This window comes from Lonchura striata, chromosome 7 (genome assembly GCF_050655825.1).
Source record: "Lonchura striata isolate lonStrDom1 chromosome 7, ASM5065582v1, whole genome shotgun sequence".
NCBI lineage: Eukaryota > Metazoa > Chordata > Aves > Passeriformes > Estrildidae > Lonchura > Lonchura striata.
Window position 1 is genome coordinate 9,646,052 of NC_140709.1, and position 21,307 is coordinate 9,667,358.

At 35.1% G+C, this 21,307-nt stretch overlaps 1 protein-coding gene across 7 annotated transcripts in view; it reads left to right on the plus strand.

Moving 5' to 3' along the window:
- ZNF148 (zinc finger protein 148) overlaps positions 1-20,616 on the plus strand; it is a 41,569-nt gene extending 20,953 nt beyond the window's left edge. For 3 of the 7 annotated variants that reach the window (XM_021526035.3, XM_085584169.1, XM_085584170.1), the window contains exons 3-7: positions 1,134-1,259; positions 4,271-4,394; positions 5,058-5,141; positions 11,019-11,137; positions 11,523-20,616. In XM_021526035.3, coding sequence (XP_021381710.1) covers positions 1,134-1,259; positions 4,271-4,394; positions 5,058-5,141; positions 11,019-11,137; positions 11,523-13,112 — 2,043 coding nt within the window. In that variant the 3' untranslated portion in view covers positions 13,113-20,616. The remainder of the gene's footprint in view (positions 1-1,133; positions 1,260-4,270; positions 4,395-5,057; positions 5,142-11,018; positions 11,138-11,522) is intronic. The other 4 variants (XM_085584171.1, XM_085584172.1, XM_085584173.1 and 1 more) reach the window with 4 other exon arrangements.
- Positions 20,617-21,307: the final 691 nt, after the last annotated feature.

Consider the following 21,307-nt stretch of genomic DNA (forward strand, 5'->3'; position numbering starts at 1 on the left):
TAATCCTACTCTGGCAAGAATCTATTAATTGCTTGTTTGGATTTTGATTATCGAAATATTTATGTCATTTGCCTCAGGCTGTGGATAAATTTTGCCAATTAAGTATATCTTTAAGTATCTGTTTTATAAATATTTTATAAGCAGGCTGTTACCATAGAACTAAAGTGTTAAAATGTGCTCCTTTAATGTTCAGGGGTAACTACAAACCGGAATAAATAGTGTTATTAGAAGGTGCATACTGTTTATGCTGTTCATAGTACTGTTTAGTTGCTTTTGCTATAGGAAGCATCTTGTATGTTTTTAAGGTATGTGGACGCTTAGCAATTGCATTCACACTGCAGGTTGGACTGTGACACTTCATACATGACCATAAATATGCCCCTCCACGGAATCTCATAGAAGGCATACATTGGCTTTCCCAGAGAGCATAGAGATGACTTCCTCTTCAAAACAGAGCATCTGTCTGTAATGCAGCACACCATCACTGTTACCCTTCAAACATAAAGGACAATCACCAGTACTATAAAAGTAGATAGCCTTACACATGAAGAATAATCTTCAGAAACACAGCACTGTTAAAACACTACTCTGTTAGCTGTAGATCAGGTGGCTCAGGTGTTAGAAAAATGTAAGAGTATCATGGTCTTCATTAAAGTTCACATTAGATTGAGATTTTTAAATTTTTTTTTTTCAAAATCTTCATTAGAACTGGTCTTTTTTTTTTTTTTTCCTTAAAAATACTTCTGTCTTAAATATACAATAAACTATTCCATTAAATCTTATATTGACAACAGCACGGACTAAAGTAAAATAGGTATGAAAAACTGAATGGTTTTACAGATGGAAGTGATTTTAATATATTAACTGATCTCAAAATCACCACAGGTCAGGAAAAAAGACCTTGGGAGATGAATGAAAGGATACATCAAAATGTTACTGAGGAAATTAACTGTGCCCTTTTTATTTAAGATACATATTAATTCTTTCACTTAAATTTCTGAAAGAGTGAAACCAGAAGATAATTCCCTTAGGAAAAGGTTTTCTGTTTCAGCAGTTTGTCATCTTCTAAAATTGAAAAATTGCTTTTCTGTAGTGAGAACCTTACCTGAAACTGGCACTTGGTATCTTAACAGATCAGTGTAAAGCAAGAAATTACCTTTACTGATGCATCTGAACAACAGAAACGAGACAAAAAACAAATACGAGAGCCAGTAGATTTGCAGAAAAAGAAGAAAAGAAAACAGCGTTCACCAGCAAAAGTAAGACATTGATTTGGCAAAACCAAGATTAAAAGGACCTGAAGATTTGGTTGACTATGACTAATTTCATTAGCATTTGAACTAGTTAGGCTGGAAATTGTTTGTTTGCTCAGTAAAGATGCAGTTCTGAAGTTCATCAGAGACCCAAAACAAAACTGATATAACAGTGTTTTTCTTTGAACTCCTTTTTAGCAACATGAACTCTTGACATATTTTAACATCTGTCTCTCCAGGCAGTTCTCTCTCTCAAAATATTTTTTTTTTTAAATTATGAGTCAGTAGCTTTGTAGACCATTTATAAATCATTACTCTGTATCTATCTAATAATAGTTGTGCTTTTCTGTGAGCCTGATAATTTTATATGCTTCATGCATAGTAGTGAAAAGTTTTTAAAAAGAAAACTAAAATGGTAGTTTTGAAAATTCTAAAAAGTTTACTAATATACATAAAATAATTTACTGGTAGGGAAAATTCCTGTTTTCATAATCATCTTCATATATGTATTTATTTATATCAAAAGGTTCTTACCCTAGCTGCTGGTTTGTTACTTAAAAATTTGTTTTGTAGATCCATTCATAAGGACTATGTACCCTGTCTGTCTGAAAACAATTTTCTTCTGTTGAGAAGCAGTTCAGATAAAACCAGAATCATTTCACCTCATGAGGTAGCAGTGTTATATCTTCTAGTAATTCCCCAAATCAGTATTAATCTTCAGACTTAGAATAGAACATATGCAAGCTGCTCTGATAGAAGTAAATCAGTTATATGTTATCAGACAGCAGCATTAAAATAAGCCTACTCAGAAATCAACCCAGACTGTTTGTACATTAAAGGAAAACTCACCGTAATACAAAGAAAATCTCCCAAACCTCCTTTTTATTGCCTTCGGAGCAGGACCTTCCAGTCCTCCTCAAAGCACTGTCAAATAAGGTTGCACCTGTAGTATTCTTGGAAAGCTGAGAAATTGCTTCAGATTGGGTGTGGAAGCAAATTCCAAATGCTGTGCATTTTTTTCTCACTTCTCCCTTTGAGAGAAAAAAGAGATCTAGGTTGAGTACATCCAGAGATCACTTCCATGGAAACATGGCAAGGTAGAAGAGGCGTGTGCCCCTCTTTCTACAGACGTGTACTTGCATGCTTCCTTTTTATCTCCTAGTCTGCTGACAAAAGATTGAAAAATGATCAGGAGAATTGTTAAACAGGTTCTTTTTCAGTCTATCTTCCCCTTTTTCAGACCTGTCAGAGTAGAAAAAAGCTGAAGGACTGACCTAGGTGAGAGCTTACTGCAGTTTCAGTATTTCCAGAGTAGTGGGGTTGATTTTCCATCCAAACAGGCAACTGGAACTCTGACAAATGGGAGTCAGCTAACATTCTGAAACGTTCTAAATTCTGTTTTATATCAATGCAGTAGTCAGGTAAGGAAGAAGTCATCAGGTATCATGACTCCTGTCTCCTGTTCCCTCTCCCATGCAGACACACAGACGTGCACACACGGACAGACACGCACGCGCACACACACACACGCACAAGCTTTTTTGTTGCTTTGGTTAGGGAAGCTGCTCTGACAGAGTTAACTCCCATCATTTAAGAGGTAGTAGATTAAGTAGAAGAGCCCAGGTTTAGGATAACCATGAAATTAAGTGTATTTTCTGCACTATTTAAAAAATTTCAATATAATATATGAAAAGCATTTCATAACATGTATTTAAATTTGTTTAAATTTTAAAGACGCAGTCGGCTTCATCAGCTGGATAATGTTACAGAACAGTTGTCTCTATCTGTGAATGGAGCTGTAACACACCAATCTTACAAACGTATGAATGTGCTTGTCCTTCAGAGTGAATGCACAAGAATTTGTTAGTTTGAGACTTTCACTCTTGTTTTGATGTGGGAAAATTAAAAATTAAGTAGATCTACAGTATTTGCTACTATTTTAGAGATACCGTTTCAGTTATTGACTCTCTCTTTCTCATCACTGTCATTATCATAAAACCTAAAATGCTGTAGCTAATCAAACTGCAGATGTGTTTTCCCAGCATACTTCTATTTTTTTAATAACAAGGGACTAAACTGTATTATTTAAGGTTCCTTAAGCTTTTCTTTATAGTTGTGTTTGCAGTTAAGCAAGATTTTATAAATGTAATTTGTTTACTGATTTCCTTATTCTCTTGCCAGAGATAGTAGAGATTTTGGATTTTGGTTTAGTTTTTTATTTTTATTATTTTTGATAAATTAGAGAAAACATGTGATTAGCTTTATTGAATAAAGTAGATGTGGTGCATTTTTTTTAATTTAAGTTTTTTAAATTTTATATGAAAATAGCGGCTTTGTTTGACAGCAAAGCAATTGAGTGTGGCAAGTTGAAGTCATCAAGGAGATGTTTTAATACGTATATTAAGTAAGCAATACTTTATTAAGTGAAAAACCTGAAAGGGGGAGAAGAATAATACTATTCTCTTGGTTGTTTGGCTTTGGGATTTTGGTTTTTAAAATACAATTTTACCTTTGAGACTAGTGGTTTTATATAGATGTAGATAATATATATATGACTATTCTGGTTAAGCTTTAATTACTTCTAGCAAACATTTAGAGTTGTGATTTGAAAAAAAGAATTTAACTATTTATTTTTTCTTTAAAATATGATTGTCTGTGGTTTAGTGCCCAGGAGTGGTTTGATTACTTTGCATCCTTTCCAACAGACGGACAAAATAAATAGTAGTGTATAAAGTGACTCAGCTGTGGCTAGGGAAGCTCTAAGCTGATTTTCCATGAGCTGCCTTTGTCTCTGTCCTGTTGAAATAGCTCTTAATGCACAACGAGACACGAGTTGGATTGGACTGCAACTGGAAATGTGTATTAGAAGCTTAACGCATAGTTTTGTAGAAATTAGAATTGTTTTACCTGAAATATTTACATTTTCTGCATTGAAAAAATTAATGGTTTTTTTTTTTTAGTTAATAAGACCTCTTTAGAGGGTAGTGTGAGAACAAATTTTACTCTTTTTAAAATAGATCCTTACAATAAATGAGGATGGATCACTTGGTCTGAAAACCCACAAATCTCATGTTTGTGAGCATTGCAATGCTGCCTTTAGAACCAACTACCATTTACAGAGACATGTCTTCATTCATACAGGTACTGCTTGACTTCAAATTTGTCTTTTCTACTATATAAAGAGTTGTTTACTTATGTTAAAAATGTTTTCAGCTCTATGCGAATTTCAGTTTTAAGAGTGTAGCTAACTTGGCATCTAAGCTTAGAGATTCCATGCACCAAAGTGTCAAAAGAATATCAGAAAAAAAAAAATCAACATATATTTAATAAACTGAAGAGCTAACTGTTTACAAGGTTTCTTTTCTTTCTTTATCAGAAGCTAATGGGTTGACTTGTAGCCTAAGTGCCAAAAATTGACCCCTTTGTAAAACATGCTGCAGCTGCTTATTTGCCTGATGAGGTATCTCTGTGTTCGGAGAAGTGAAAAAGGTACTTACTGTTATAACAGCTTGCCAGTATCCTGAATGCAGTCTATGCCAGCATCCTGATTGATCTTGTACATGAGGAAATTACAGCCATTCCAGATCACTCTTCCGTGCTAGTCTTAATGTGAGCCTTAGGATCATGGAGAGATCTCTGCAGTTCATATACCTAGTAAGGCAAATGTTTTTGGTACCAGGGTATTTTTGGAATTCGCTCAGATGCTGGTGTTTTTAATAGACATTTTAATATTCCTCAAAAATAGTTATCAGAAACAACAGTGTGTAGTTATTAACTTATGGATGTGGAATTATATTGTTCAAGGTGAAAAACCATTTCAGTGCAGTCAGTGCGACATGCGTTTCATACAGAAGTACCTGCTACAGAGGCATGAGAAGATTCATACTGGTGAGTATAGTGCCTTGAGTATCTTTACTGGCGTGCTTAAAAACTGTTTCCCCAATCAGGCAAGGTTTCTGGTAACAAATATGCAGCCAAAAACCCTGTTGTAGTTTGTTTTAATTTAACTCATGTTACAAAGTTATAAAGCTTTTAAAAAGAAATTAGTCTTGTGCTTTCAACTTGTTCCACTTTCCTTTGGCTGTAAAATGAGTATGAAGTCCTGTAAGCAGATCTGAAAGTAGTTTTCTATAAATAACCTCGGAGCACCAAATCCTGAAGTTTGTGCATTCATAAAAGTCAAAGTTTGTTAAGCAGTTCTGTCTTTTGTTGTATCAAGTTAATTCAGACAAGGGCGACTTTCAAATTACATTTCCATAGATCTATTTGTTTGTTTGTCTTGTTTGTCTGTATTTGAATTTGATGGAAAAGTGCCAGGACTAAAATGGCCAAAATGCCTAACCCCAAAGGTATTAGTATCAGCTTTTCTTTTCACTTTTTTTTTTCTTTTAGGTTTAATTCAGAACTATTCCAAAAAGAAGAGTCTTAGTTGAAAAATATGCAGTATAGGTCAAATAAGGCCTGAAGCAAGTTAAAGTTTATATATGTTTATTTTTTTTATCTTGTTGCACCACACAGCACCACATTCTTTAACAGGTTTGGTTTCATTGGGTTTTTGGCATTTTGGTGCATGGCCTTTCAATCCCTCTTTAAATATTTTGTAATATGGTCCCTTTTGGACTAGATGCCAATTTCTCAGCCTCTTTTTCAGAAAAGCAGAGCTGGTGAATGTGCACAGTGTTTCTTGGCTGTAGCATTTAAATGGATATGAAAGCTACTAACATGCAGTGCAGTGTGTGCATGTGTAAGGGTTGAGAGGGAGAAAAAACTCTGCAAAATGAATTTTCAGAGCAGTGTACAGGGAGTTACATGCACAAATGCCCTGTTGTTTATGGGATTTTTGTATCCTAGGTTGCCATGAGTCCAGACTAAGTAGGTTTCCTTCAGCCAGTCAGCCACAGAAGAGTCTTCCATTCTTCTGTCCAGTGTCTTTGTTCTGCTCCTAGTCTTTCCTCTGGCTCTGAATTGGTGAACCATGCTGCCTTCACTTTGTGTAGATACTTATTCTTGAAAAGAATGCTCATTCAGTCTCTTCCATCTATCTGCCCTCTAACCCCCCCCCCCAAAAAAAAGGCAAAAATTAAAGTGCAGTCTTCACATTTTTTAGAAGATTTTTCTTTTTATTTTTTTTTTTCAAATGAGGATTATTCCCTGTACGTGGCTTTGAAAATGAGAGTCTGGGAAATATAGTTAATTAACAGTTGACTGCATATATTTTATAAATTAATTTAATTATATTTTAGAATTTAGCTTCTAGCTCTAATGAGAAATCTGTGTCAATTGTAAGCTTTGGAGGGAGGGGGGTGGATGTTGTGGGACTGTAGGTTTTTATGCCAGCTCTTACATATGCTAGTCTTTGTTTAGCAGAGAAAAAGGTATAATTTAACTAATTTACCATATTGTTATCTGACTTTTTGTAGATAACTGTGTTTCCTCCTTTCCTCAGCATCCTGAATTATAGTTTGGTTGTTTCTCAGAAAATAGAAGATGGTGCTGGTGTTTAAATTGTTGAATCCTGGTTGTTTTCCTAGGTGACAACTAGTAATGATTAGGAGAAAACATGTAAAACTCAGCTTCCAGGAGTGGCAGAATTTTTTCTGAAGGCCGTTTAGTTAACAAGAATTTAACTAGTGTTTAATTTTTGGCTTCATCCAGTTATAGTGTAGCTAATTGGCACTCTAAATACCTGTCTGTGCTTTCACCTCTATATGGCAGTGTTCACTACTGGCCCTTAGCTGTTTGTGTAGTCACTGTTGTTCAGGGCTGCTTAACTAAACCCATCCAGAAAACCTGAATTTTTAACTTGATTCTCTAATAAGAAGGTGAACAGTGGGTCTGTGTTTTACTTCAATGAAAGTAAAGATCTGTTTGTATTATTCATATCCTTTAAACAAATGTTTCTTAACTTTATTCAATACTTTTTTTTTTGCATTTTTATCTCCATGAATGACCACATTTAGCACTAGCTCTTGGACAGTTCAAAATGCTGATGTAGAACAGGAAATCTCTTACTCTTTTAAAGATTTTTGTCAAATTTTCTAGTTTATTTTAAACCAATCAAAGAGAGTAGTAACAGGTAGAAGCCCCATTTTATGCCTGTTACTTGCCCCCAGTTTACAGGTGCCCCAGCTATTTGCAGTCTGATTTGACTTTAGTTCTCTGAACCACTCCTTCAAAGGAAATGTTGTGAGGGAGTTAGGAAGCAATCAATGAACAGCGTTATTCTGTGTAAATAATTAAATAGTTGCATCTAAAAGCAGACATTGCATTAATACAAAATTTGCTTATAATTGTGTGTAGAGGAGGGCAGCAGTGTTGGAACCCTGCTGCTAAACTTGTCCCTAATGATACAGAAAATTGCTATTTTAGTTGTAGGAGAGGGAAGAGTTGCTGGTGCGCAAATATTTTCAGTTTACGAGGTTGGAGAAGATGCTGAATGTTCTTCTTTTTTTTTTTCTTTCAAATATGTCTCCTTACTTTTTGCTTAGAGATGTTTCTATATACCTTACCCACTCATGCGTTCATGTGTCCTAATTGTGTAAGCCACCCTATTTTCCATTTTAAACACAAAAGCTATGATTACATTAAAAAAAATAAAGCACCACTGGGGCTAACAATTCAAGTGCCTTTTTATTCAGTCATGCTGATTTTTTATAGCCTTCTTTAGTATTTTATAATTTGTTTTTTGTCTGTTTTGACTTTAAAATGCCTGGCATTATAATTGTTACAGCCTTCATACACATAATATTTGTACTATACTGGATGAGTAGTTCTATTGCTTGGTTTTAATAGATTACAAACACAGACACAATACATGAGCTGTTTTCATAAATAATGCATTAATTGTTGTATTGTATTTTTAAATTTTGAGGGGTTTTTTATACACCTCATTCTTTCCCACTGACCAAGACATTTCAGAAAAATGTATCCTGGATTGTCCCTGCATTATCAAAAGGCTGTTATTAATGGTCTCCTCCATTTGCAATAGATCCTGTCTGAAAAGTACAACAAAATTGCAGAAGGCATCTGAAGTTTTAGGCTTCTGCTAGGATGAAATTATTATTGGAAGCCTATCTTCATATTAATTTTTAATCTTTTTCTAAAATTATCTTCCATATGAAGATTAAAGCCAAAATTAAATATGGTGTCAGTTTCACAAAGGTTTTCTTAATCTTACTTTCATAGTGTTCTGGAATTCTACTGAAAAATACTATTTTCTGTACTGTGCTGAGTTAACTCCAGGGCAGTGTCCCCAAATTCTTCTCTCTGTTAAGGCACGGCCATCACTGCATTTGTATGTGGCCTGAAAGTCCCCAAAGCAGCTGGTGACTGTAATCCACCTAAAAACCACAGACCCCTCTTTGGCCCTGTTTAAGCCTTGAAATGGGAATAGGTAGCAGTGGAGTCTTCTGCCAGTAAATAGTCAGCTTGAGTAGGAAAATGTTGAGAATGTTCACTTACAGAAATGAGTGTAAGGCTGCAGGTAAGTGTGTTAATGAAGTGTTCTGCATTTCTGGTGGCTCCTCAGAGGGCTGTTCAAGGCCAGAACAGGACTCAGCTCTCTTGCTTTAAGGCTCAGGATAGTTTTCAACCTAAACAGCCACTCTTATTCTCTAAAATAAATCTAAAGTAGTATGAAAGCAAGCTTGGAAACAATGTAAGCAGAGTTGTTTGAAGGCACAATTAAAAAAAAAAAAAAAAACCACAAAATAGAATAGTGGAACAAAGGTAAAGAAAACAGTAAGTAGCAAGGACTAAATAGTAGTCTTCAGGAATGGAAGAGTTCCCATGTATCAGACAAAATCAATGAGGTCTAAATGTCCTACCTCAGCATCCTGAAAATGAGAGGCAAAGATTGGAATTTGATTCAGAAAGACTGAATAGGCTTGTTGGGAGTAAAGCACTGTAATTTTGAGGGTGCCTACCAAATAAAGAGAACATGAGGAATGAACTTGGAGTTTGAAAGTGAGGAAATAGGCAAGAGAGGAGGATTTGCTTATAGGCAGGATGAGAGGGAATGATATGACAAGTGTTTATAAGTTAAAAGGGATGCTGAAAAAAGTGCAAAATTTTATGGTGCTTCTTAATAAGCAAGAAATGGTAAAGTTCTCTAAGTCAAGTGAAAGAAGAGAATGTTGGGGTTGTGAGCCTGTAGAAGAAGAACTGATGGAAGCCAAGAGATCTGAGGAGAGGAGATAATTTGATTTAGGAGAGAATAAATTGGAATAATTTTATCCGAGAAGGAGATTGGCTGAGAAGCCACACGGAGAGGTAAGAATTAATAATTCTAAATAGGACATAGGTTTACAAAGAGGGAGATTTAGAAATTGCTTGGAATTAAGGAAGTTGAAACTCTGGGCATTAGTGATCTGACTAGGAGCACATGTGTGAGTGATACAGATATTTTCCATTCTAGTCTCTATAAATAGTGGAACCTTATTTTCAGGTACTGTATTCCCATTTGTAGAAGGTTGTGGATAAATTTCTCTACTCTAAATGGAAAATACAAACTCTATCAACATTTTAAATAATAAAATCTATTTATTTACAGTTTCAAACTTTAACAACTAATTGTTGGTCATTCAACAGTTCATAATATAATTAGTAAGAATAAAACTACTTCAGAATTTAGCAATGGTCTGCATTTTTCTGGAAACAAGACATAAATGATTCATATCCCAAAAATCAGTGTAGTGCAGTACCCAGAACAAAGAGAATCTTGACAGATGCTGCCAAGACAATCCCTGACCTCTATGTCAGTCCAAAAGATTTAATAGTAAATACTAAGAGGAGGAGATCTCTGTTGTTCAGGGTGAGTTCTAGTAAATAATAGTGAACTTCTGTAAAAGCAGAACTAACTTTTCAATGCATTTGAAATTTTTAGGTTTTGCCAGAGAAACCTAGGAAAAAATATCAGAGGGAAGATGTAAGGCAAAATTTAAAGGAAATAAAAATAGTTACTCCCTGCTCAGAAAGTATTGTTACAGGGTTTCTTTGTGAGGAAAAATAAGGGGGAGAACTGAAGATGAATTCAGGGCAGTGCATATTGTCTGAATGAGTATTTTACAAAAGTAAAGAAAAAACCCATAAACCAAAACAAGCTAACAAAACAATCAAAATGAGAAATCTGCCAGTTTGCAAATGCTGGTTCTGCTACAGAGGTTTCTTGGGCTTTGACTTAATTTTTAAAAAGTTTTAAAATGAGTTCTTTAAAAAAAAAAGGGTTTAAACCAAAATAGTAGGACTTTTTCAAAACAGTTCTCTCAATTCCACATGCAAATAAGGGAAAAATATGGAAAAATAGAAAGCACCCTTCAAAATGTTATATTCGAAGTTTGGAAATGCATTAATTCGCTCTTAGTGGGGATTGGTTTGAGTTAATGACTTTGTGAGAGGATTGAGGTATTTTTATACAGTTGTCTGCCCTAAAAAAATGCATACTGGAGCAACAATTCAGGAAGACCATCTTTGCAGTTCTTAATTGGTAGGTGTAAGACATACCTGCACCTGCATTAGAAAGTGGAGTAAGGATTTGGTTTTAAAGGTGGGGGTTTTTTTAGCATAAAAGCTTAAAGTAATTTCAGGCATCAGCAACTGAGTATTGGAAAAAATAGTGATGTAAGCAAGCCCTGTGTTGTTTTTCAATAGCAATATACTAAACTCTTTTACTGCTTCTAATAGAGAATGTAGTATTTGACCTGGTAATTTTATGGAAAAATGTTGATTTATTCTTTTAGATTAATATTGCTATGTGTTTTTTATCAGGTGAAAAGCCATTTCGTTGCGATGAATGTGGTATGAGGTTTATTCAGAAGTATCACATGGAAAGGCACAAAAGAACTCACAGTGGAGAGAAGCCTTACCAGTGTGAATATTGTTTGCAGGTAAGATGACTTAGTGAAATCTTCTGTGCTTGAAAGCCAAAACACCAGTCAATTCTCCAGTATTTCAGATGGGGCTTTCTCTATTTTATAGAAATAAATACATAATGAATGTTTTTTCAGTCAGGATGGGCTATCTTAGTGCACAGGTGGAGCAGAGTCACAGCTGGCTGTGCTTGATTTTATTGACTGTATACTCTTGTTTAACACTTCATTAGAAATTGCTAAAGTGGGTGAATCATCAAGTAAATTCTTTAGAATGAAAGGTTTATTTTCTTTCTGCTAACATATTTATTTAATAATAATAGTAATAGTAGTAATAGTAGTAATAATAATAATAATAATAATAATAATAATAATAATAAATAACCACCATAATCTTTTCCAGTATTTCTCCAGGACCGATCGTGTGCTGAAACACAAACGTATGTGCCATGAGAACCGTGAGAAGAAACCCAACAGAAGTGCCACCAAAGTTGGCTTTTTGCCATCGGAGGAAGATTCTGGTTTCTCTACGCCTCTGAAAGACAGCTCCTTGCCAAAGAAGAAAAGGCAGAAAACAGAGAAAACAAAATCTGGGGATAAGGATAGTATAGATAAATCAGAACACAAGAAGGACAAAAATGACTATTTGCCTTTGTACTCTTCTAGTGCTAAAGTAAAAGATGAATATATGGTAGCGGAATATGCTGTTGAGATGCCACATTCTTCAGTCGGTGGATCGCACTTAGAGGAAGCAAATTCTGGAGAAATACACCCACCGAAGCTCGTTCTCAAAAAGGTCAACAAGAGGAGTCTAAAGCAGCCACTTGAGCAAAGTCAAACCATTTCACCTTTATCTACATATGAAGACAGCAAGGTTTCGAAGTATGCCTTCGATCTTGTGGATAAGCAAAGTTTACTGGACTCTGAAGGTAATGCTGACATTGACCAAGTCGACACATTACAGGAAGGGCCCAGTAAACCTGTACACAGCAGCACTAATTATGATGATGCAATGCAGTTTTTGAAGAAAAAGAGGTATCTACAAGCAGCAAGTAACAACAGTCGAGAATATGCCTTGAATGTAAGTACCATAGCATCTCAACCTTCAGTAACACAGGCAGCTGTGGCCAGTGTCATTGATGAAACTGCTACCGCCTCAATACTAGACACACAGGCACTGAATGTTGAAATTAAAGGTAACCATGACAAAAATGTCATTCCAGATGAGGTACTGCAAACTCTGTTAGATCATTATTCACACAAGGCTAATGGACAGCATGAGATCTCTTTCAGTGTGGCTGACACAGAAGTGACCTCTAGTATATCCATCAATTCTGCTGAAGTATCTGAGGTGACCCCATCTGAAACGGTTGGAACAAGCTCTCAAGCTTCCTCATCAGATAAAGCTAGTATGTTACAAGAATATTCAAAGTTTTTACAACAAGCTTTGGACAGAACTAGCCAAAATGATGCCTATTTGAACAACCCGAGCCTTAATTTTGTGACTGATAACCAGACACTTACAACCCAGCCAGCATTTCCTTCCATGGAGAAGGTCTACACATCTATACCCGTCAATAGCTTTCGGTCGGGAATGAACTCTCCATTGAGAACAACTCCAGACAAGTCTCACTTTGGACTAATGGTTGGTGATTCTCAGCACCCTTTCCCCTTTTCAGGTGATGAGGCAAATCATTCTTCTTCTTCCTCTACACAGGACTTCTTGGATCAAGTAACTTCTCAGAAGAAAGCGGAGGCACAGTCTGTTCATCAAGCATATCAAATTAGCTCCTTTGAGCAGCCCTTTAGAGCTCAGTACCATGGGGCAAGAGCTGGAATATCCTCTCAGTTTAGCACTGCCAATGGACAGGTGAACCTTCGGGGACCAGGGACAAGTGCTGATTTCCCAGAATTTCCTTTGGTGAATGTAAATGATAGCAGAGCTGGGATGACTTCTTCACCTGATGCCACAACAGGCCAGACTTTTGGATAAGAAATCTTTGTAAATAATACTGGCACTTTAGAACACATTTGTCAAAAGGGGGTTGCTCTGTATAAGATGGAGTTCTGTACAGCTTTTAAGAGTGCTATGTTAAAACAGAAGTAAGCTGATATTAGCAAGACCAATAACTGCTTCTTTTTTCTTTTTTTCTTTTTTAAAACAATTTTTTCGTTAGCCATCAGTCATTGAACTGCCTGATGTTGGTGCCCCTATCAAAGGCAGTTCATTATTCACTTGTTTGAATCCAGAAAATATTTCACCTTCTATGAAATTTTAAAATAAACAAAATCCCCAGGTAAGACTTTCCCCCATTATTGTTTCCTTGCTGGTTTCCTTGTATGCTTTGGGAGGACAGTTTTTTGTCTGATACTATTCACATTGTCATTTCTAAGCTTGTCAGCATAGTTGTTGCTCTTCAGCAGGGAATCAACATGTACTAAACACACAGAATAAACAAGTAAGTTTTGGAAGTCAAACAAATATGCTTTAAAAGAAAGCATTTTCTAGAAAAATCTTCAGTCTCTCTCAAAAATAATTTTAGACCATGTGCCCTTTATTTCTGCTTTGCATTACCTTGAGTTGTGTTTGGAGGGACAGAAAGTGAATTCTGATAGACTAACTCTACTATTTAAAAGTCTAATTAATTTAAAATACTTTAAACACTTTTTTAAGCAAAATGCCTAACTGCTAAAGCCTTTACTTCATTCCGGAAGTAATGTGTATTTCTTTGTACAGCTGAATCTAGATGTAACTTTTTAATGACTTTTTCATATGCAGAAACCAAGATTTTGAAGTTTTAGTTAAAATACTCTGTAGATGACATTCCCAATTGCAAAATGCTTACACAAACAGTGTATTCCAAGATTTAAAAGCTTAATTGTACCTTACCCTACATATTCATAACGATTAACATAGAGCACTTAGCCAACTTTATAGTTTTTGATTTCTCAAAAAATAAAACCATTTTTAGATGTTTAGGTTTGATACGGTTGCATCATTTTCATCTCATACAGCAGCTCGAGTAATTCCTTTCCATATACTTGAGATTGGGTCTTTTTAGCTTCTGTAAAAACTGTTTTAATTCTCTGTCTAGAATTTTGACAATTCCAATGATTAAATTTATTGAAGTATCCCTGAAAGCTGAAGAAGTGGGCATTCAAACTCCCTATTTTTTAGTGTTTGCTTAGTAAAAGTCACTACAATTTTACCAACCCAAACTGGTGAATGATGCTAGTGAACAGGATTTCTTTTTCCAGCCTAGGAGAGCGATCAGAAGTTTTCATTGCATTTCACAGTATAAATAAACTGCAAAGTTTATCCCTGTACCATGAATATGTTTTTTTGAATAGTACTTTGTCTTGAAGTATACAGTATGGTACGATAAGTAGTTCTGTGTGCATTTTTAAGGTGGTAAGATTTGAGTAGCCTAACTATTGTGTAGTTTAAGTTAACAAGCTTCAGATTTTTGAACTGTATGTTCATTCTATTGCACCTTCCCTAAAGGGACACTGTCTGGTAGTTCAAGGCAGTTTAAGCCTCATGTAGGCTGATTAACCAGGGAAAAACACACACACACACGCACATATAGGTAGGTGTGTATATGGTGGCTTTTAAAATAGGATTTCATCCCGATTTTTACAGCACTGTTGCTAACTAGTGTCTCTCAGATAAAGCCATCAGGTAGGAGAAAAGGCTGCATCTCAAGGGGCTAAAATATATCCTGTCTTTTAAGAAAGGACTTGAGCAGGACCTAGAACAGTTCCCACCTCTTACCAAAGCAGTAGCAATATTTTTCTGAATTTTCATTACTAGGAAACTGATCCCTCTTTGTCTTTTCCCTTATGGGAGCACTACTACAGCACTAACTTCACTTGGTACAGTTAAGGGAGAAAGGGCATTTCTTATCCATAGCCTGCTTCTTCTATTGATTAGAATACAGTTTATATAAACTAATTTCTTAATACTTTTGTATAAGAAAGCAGGCTCTTTTGATTTGTTGACCGTGTGTGTAATACAGTAAGGCATTTCAGCATGCTATGACTTACCAGTAATTTTGTCTGAATATTTGGCCACGGCTTGAAAAGAGTGGGCATCAAGGGAGAAGAGTAAATTCCTTATGGATTATTAATGATATATGTAAAGAAAATTCTCTGAAAGAATATTTTTAAACTGATTTGTGGTCTCTCTGGTTTTTTTCCTTTATGGTCAGTTTGGTTTTTTGACTTTCCATTGTGTGTTGCACAGAAATAACATAAAGGGTCCCTATATCCCAGGAAACCACCTCTTGTAAGGCATACTTTGTTTTCAGTGTCCATTTCCATGACATCCTAGCTTGTGGTGCCTGAATAATACTGTGTTGGCACTTTTGTTCCTATGCCCTGATGTTGCAAGGAGATGGCAATTGTACTATTTGTTAAATATAGCAAGGAACAAAAGAAAAAAAAGCCAAAAGGCTGGGTTATTACTGTGTTACTGCACTGCTGTGGGCCCATAGGGAGGTAAGAGGAATGAAGCCTCCTTCTCCCTAAGGGGTCTGACTCAGCTTTATTTAAAAAAATGTTGCTGCATTGACACTCTGGTGTGAGAAGGTGATTGAGGACTCGGAGGGAGTGGCTCTCCCATGCCATTGTCACACTTGGGAAAACTCCAAGGGTGTGCGAGGGAGCAGGCTGCTGTACAGCCCGAAGGAAGCTGCTCTTCCTTGCAGCCAAACACCAGAGGAGCTGCTGTTCCTGACATCACAGCTCATCCCCTGGCCTGCTGCTGAGCCATTCCAGCTGCACTCTGTGCCTTAGGACAGGCTGGGACATCCCCTAAGCCACAGGGGCTGTCTTGTGGGCTTCTTCCACGTCTACAATTAAAGCAGTGGTCTGAGTAGTTGATCTGCTGATGCTTAGAGCTGTCTGCACTGGAGGAGTTAGCCAAATGTACTGCTGTGATTTCCTGAGTACATCCCCTTTTATCCTGGAATAAGTGTTTATGTAGTTCTGGGAGGTTTAGCTCTGTAAAAAGCTCTTGCTTGTTTAACAATGGCATTATTTAATAATGTTTTTCACTGCTCAAGTTTTGCTGCTTTTAATCTGCTGCAGATGCAGTCTTCACATTGATCTGGTCATTTTTGTTAGTTTTCTGTGTATGTGTGGGAAAAAGCAGCTTTGGTTGTCTGTTCTGTTCTTGTGCTGTCAGTATAAGGCTGGGGTGAGCATGGAGATTCCCCTGAGCTAACAGCAGCCATTCCTACCGAAAGGTCATGGGAGCACCAGATACATTTGTGTGTAAGGTGGAATTTTTGGGGATATCTACTAGTGATAGCACCATGATAATTTTGAAAAAGAGGAAATTGATGACATTTATTACTAAACTCTCTCTCTACTTATATATATATATATACAATATATATATATATATACACACATGCACTTATTAATAGGCCATATTTTGGTCCTAAATTACTTGACAGTGTCCCTTTTAGCATGAATCTTTTGATATGTTTTGCCATTAATATAACAGACAATGAAGGAATCAGCTTGTAATGGTATACTAATAGGCATTTACATTTTCTGCATTTGATTTGAGAATGAATTAATCATAAATTATGAGTTTTGGGGAGAAGGATTAACCATGTGTATTACTGTATGTTGGTTTATGAATAACAACATAAACAATTTAAATTGGATGATAAAAGAACCATGTTTATGATCTTGTGTCTCCTAGTGTTGTCTTTAGGAAAATTGTGTTTCAAGCAAAAAATAGGACAAGAAAGTATTCATGTGAAATAACACCTGTGTTATTTTTATATTGTACTTGTTGGTTTTTTTGGATGATGGGAGCTTTTCATTGTTAATTGAGAAGTACAGTAAAATCTTGCTAATTCGCTGACGTCTAAACAGAGCATCTGACAGGTTTCTACATCCCTCATGGTCCTTTCCCACCTCTCTGCAATGGTCTAAAAAGTACTGTAGCAAGGTCTCTCGCAATTATGCTGTACTACTTCACCCAAGTATACTACACCATCTCTATTAGTATACTAGGAGGTAGAAGGAGTATTGAAAACTAAATTGCAGTTGTCAAAATAAATTAACAAAGTACTTTTTGTGATGTGACATCCTTGCTTTTGTTGCCTGCTTCTTCACTATTTTCAAAATTGTAATTTGTAAAGGGTTTCTAAGGCATTGCTGCAAATTATTGGGGTTCTGCTGTAACTTTTGGAGTTTATTCCGAAATATTCGTGTTCTCCTATGAAAACTTTCCACCTGAACAGATACATTATATTCCATGCTTGATCAGGATATTTTTATAGAATTTGTATCATATCTAGTAACTATTTGAAATGAACCAAAATATTTGGATGAATTAACTCTGAATTTTGCAGCATTGAATTACATTATGTATGTGTATTTGCTAACTAAATTTTCATGGCTTTGAGAGCTTTGATTTTTATTCTTTACTTGTTTTAATACCATTACAAATTGCAGGGAAAATCCTAATACTCCTGGGAATCTGTTTGAAAATGTTAACAGGCAGAAATACGTTTATGCAGTTGGTACCAGTACACATGTGAACTTTCAAATTACATGGTTGGTACTGAAGCAAATGAATAATTTTACAATTTCCTAGAGTTAAATGTCTTACTAAAATGAAGCCTTGTAACTTTGAAAGTTCATTGGACTTAGGGTAATGCATGTTTATGTTAGGCATGTAATGCATTTAGCTGAAACTCACTTTGCAAAGGACAAGCACTAAGAAAGTATTACTGCTAATGAAAAGACGTGTCTTTAATTTGAAAGTTTAACTTCTGTTCAAGTACAATTTGCTTTGTGTCAGGGAAATAAATGTATAGTTGCTTTTGCTCTACTCAACATACGAAACCTTCTGTTTCCTTTTTAAAATTACATCTTTTGGTAGGAAACACAAACTGAGGCAAGCAAACATTTCTGAGAGTTGTTTCTTGCTTTCCTTAATCCAATGGATGGAAAGGTAATATTGTGTAAACAACATTATTTTATTTTTTTACGCAATATCATGCTGTAAATATGATTTATCAAATAAGGATGTACCTATGATTGAATCTTTGATTCTGCACAGCTAGAGTTTATATATAAATATAAATGTGTCTTGACAATCAAGGACTTATGTCAGTCTTCCTTTATGACGTTTCTTATTGTTATGCATTCCATTTGTTCGACTTGAGTATTTGTATTGTCTGTAAAGTATGTAATGTTTTTATAGCTTGTTTAAAAACAAACAGAAAAGCCTGTAAATATGAACTGATCACAGTACTGCTCTGTTAGAAAGCATATGATGATGTACTGTTTGTAAGCAATAATACATGACAGTGCTAACTTGACAAGTAGCATAAGGATAAGTTCCAAAAATACCTTTGGGAGTTAATAGCCTTGTTTGAGTTAATGAATATTCTTAATCATTTTTTTTATAAATAAATTCAGATGTCCTCCTGCTGGAATATATCCCATTGTTTACAGAGCACAAATTCAGTCACAGAGAGGACAGTCTGTAGATCTATGGCTTCGTCCACTTTGAGTGAGAAATGAATGGCTGGGCTGCACTTCTGCAAGACGAGGAAGACTGCTAAGGTTGAATAGCTGTGTCTCTAAAGGATCAGAGACACTATTCTGCTTCTGTGCTGATTCCTGCCAGTTCCTCTACATAAATTTGGAGTCTTTAAGTCCTGATATTGAACTGATGAGACTTGGGCCACCCATAGAAAGGAATAGTTCTCTTATTTCATATGCAGATAAACAGTGAACTTTTGAGCCACCTCTTCGTTTGAGTTGCATATTTTTCAAATTATGAGCTATGAGATGATGAGATGGGTTTATTCTGATAAACTAGATGTCAAACTTATAGTTTGAATTGAATAGGTATTAGACTGTACAGAGCAGCATATCAATTTGAACAGTCACCACTGCTTTAGAACCTCTCCCCCCCAATTTATAAATGTATATGACCTACATTTTATAGAAAAAGAAATGTTTTTAAATGCTAGTCATTTATATAATATGTGCTTTGAAGGATTTGCTAGTCCACTTCTGTCACTTTTAGTACACTGGTATCTTTTATATGTAATGTATGCTTTTTATTATTATAATTATTATTATTATAATTATTATTATTGTAGACATTTCAGTAGGAGGAATTTTGCAACAGTATGAGGGGTTGAAATTTTCATTGTCAGAAATGAATTATACTGGACTTTGTCTGTGTAGTCTTGTCTTTCTTTAAATACTGTCTGGAAGGGAACTTGGTATTCAATAAAGCAAGTGACTTCCTTTTATTTTGAAGGCATACTATATAGTGCTGAAATGGATCTGAAAATGTAATGGATTTGAAGACAGATAAATTAGTACAAAATCTAGTGTACAGAAGAAATTGTCTTATTAAAAACCTGATGATATATATAGTGAAATACTGTTACAGTGAATTTCTGATATAGTGCTATTTTCCTGGAGTTCATATGCCTTCTTTGTATTTCAGTTAATAAAAAATGATAATTTGTATAGATAAATTTAGGATAATAGGTTTATTTCAATCATTTTACAGTATTCCTTTATCCTACAACATCTATTCCATCTCTTTATTATCAGAAAAAAGACCATAGCCTAAATTCCATCAGTTGGAGTATGTATATATAGGTGAGAGATCATTTCACAGGATCCTGGAAAGTATGAATTTGCATATTCTTTATATTTCCGACAGAAATCAGTATGTGTGTCTTTCATTATTCCTGTGAAATGAGGAATTTCCTAATACCAAGAAGAGAATGAGTGAGAGAGTGTGTGTGTGTTTGTGTGTGTGTGTACATGGAAGATATTTGGGTCTTAAGGCCAAAATGATAAAAGTATAACAAGATTTAATGTATCTCAACACATGACTTACATTTAATATGTAAAAGAAACATTTAAATTTCATAACTCACAAAAATACAAAAATAGTTTTGCAGGGAACAAAACTATTTGGATAGCAGGCTTGACCAAATGAATTTTTTTTTTGGTTAAACTTGATATATTTTAAATGATTCTATTTCTGCCTTTATTTCTGCCCTAAAAGCAACTTTAAATATTTTGGGAGTTACTCTTCCTGTTCATTTGACTGTGAGTGTAATTTATATCATGGTTTACAAAATGTGGCATGAAGGATTGGATTGTTTTATCTGTATAATACAATGAAAGTTTGCTTTTTTTTTTTTTTTTCTTACATAGTCATGGTGAATGGTATTGTATTCTTAGACTGATTTATTCATTAAGTGACTTAATGAGTTTCATCACTTTTGACGTTATTGTTTTCTTATGGTTAACTTAGTCTTTTTGGGTTTATAATACCCTTCTATGTATTGTGATACTAAGGGAAGTTATGTTTTTGCTTTATTTTTAATTAAACTAATAGTTTGATAATTTATATTTGCAAATGATGCATTTTAAATGTGGTCACTTGCTGTTTGAAAAATAAAAATATAGAATACTGTTTTATGAATAGACTTAGCAGTATTTTTCATGTTAGATAATTTCAAACAAAATCTGCTTTCTTAATGAGACAGATGAAAGCATGTAAAGATACGTACTGTGCAAGAACTGAAGTGGATACTTTTCAGTAATTAAATGACATATTTAAGTATTTGATTTGAAACACACAGAACTTATTTGGGTTTTCTTCTCCTTTGTATCTCATTGCCTCCTTTGATTATAGAAAACAATATCTGACCTTCAGTTCGGTCCTGGTTGTCTGAGAAGATTGCACTGAAACCACTTTAATAGAAACACCTAGTGTTACACCCGCTTTGCTTTTGTGATTTTTGTTTGCACTGGAGTGAGTTTGTTCAGTTCCAGCATCTCCTCACGTACATGAGAATCAGGATTTTGTTTTAATCTTTAAATTAAGAAGGGTGAACTCAATTACTCAAGATTTCAAGTCTGTTGGATAACAGTATTCCATGTGTGCACTACAGTATTTTGTAGCACGTGTAATATATGGAGTATTTGTTACATATATTTTTCCATTGTTAAAGCAAACATTTAAAAAAATACTGAGGATAACAGCATTTATGCACCTACAAAACCATAAATGTGCCCTGTAGCATTAATTACTGGTAATTCCATTTTCTCCTCTTTATTTATTTGTGTGTATCAGGTGTGATGTTTCCCTGAGTCTTTCTGTAGGGTCCTTTTTGG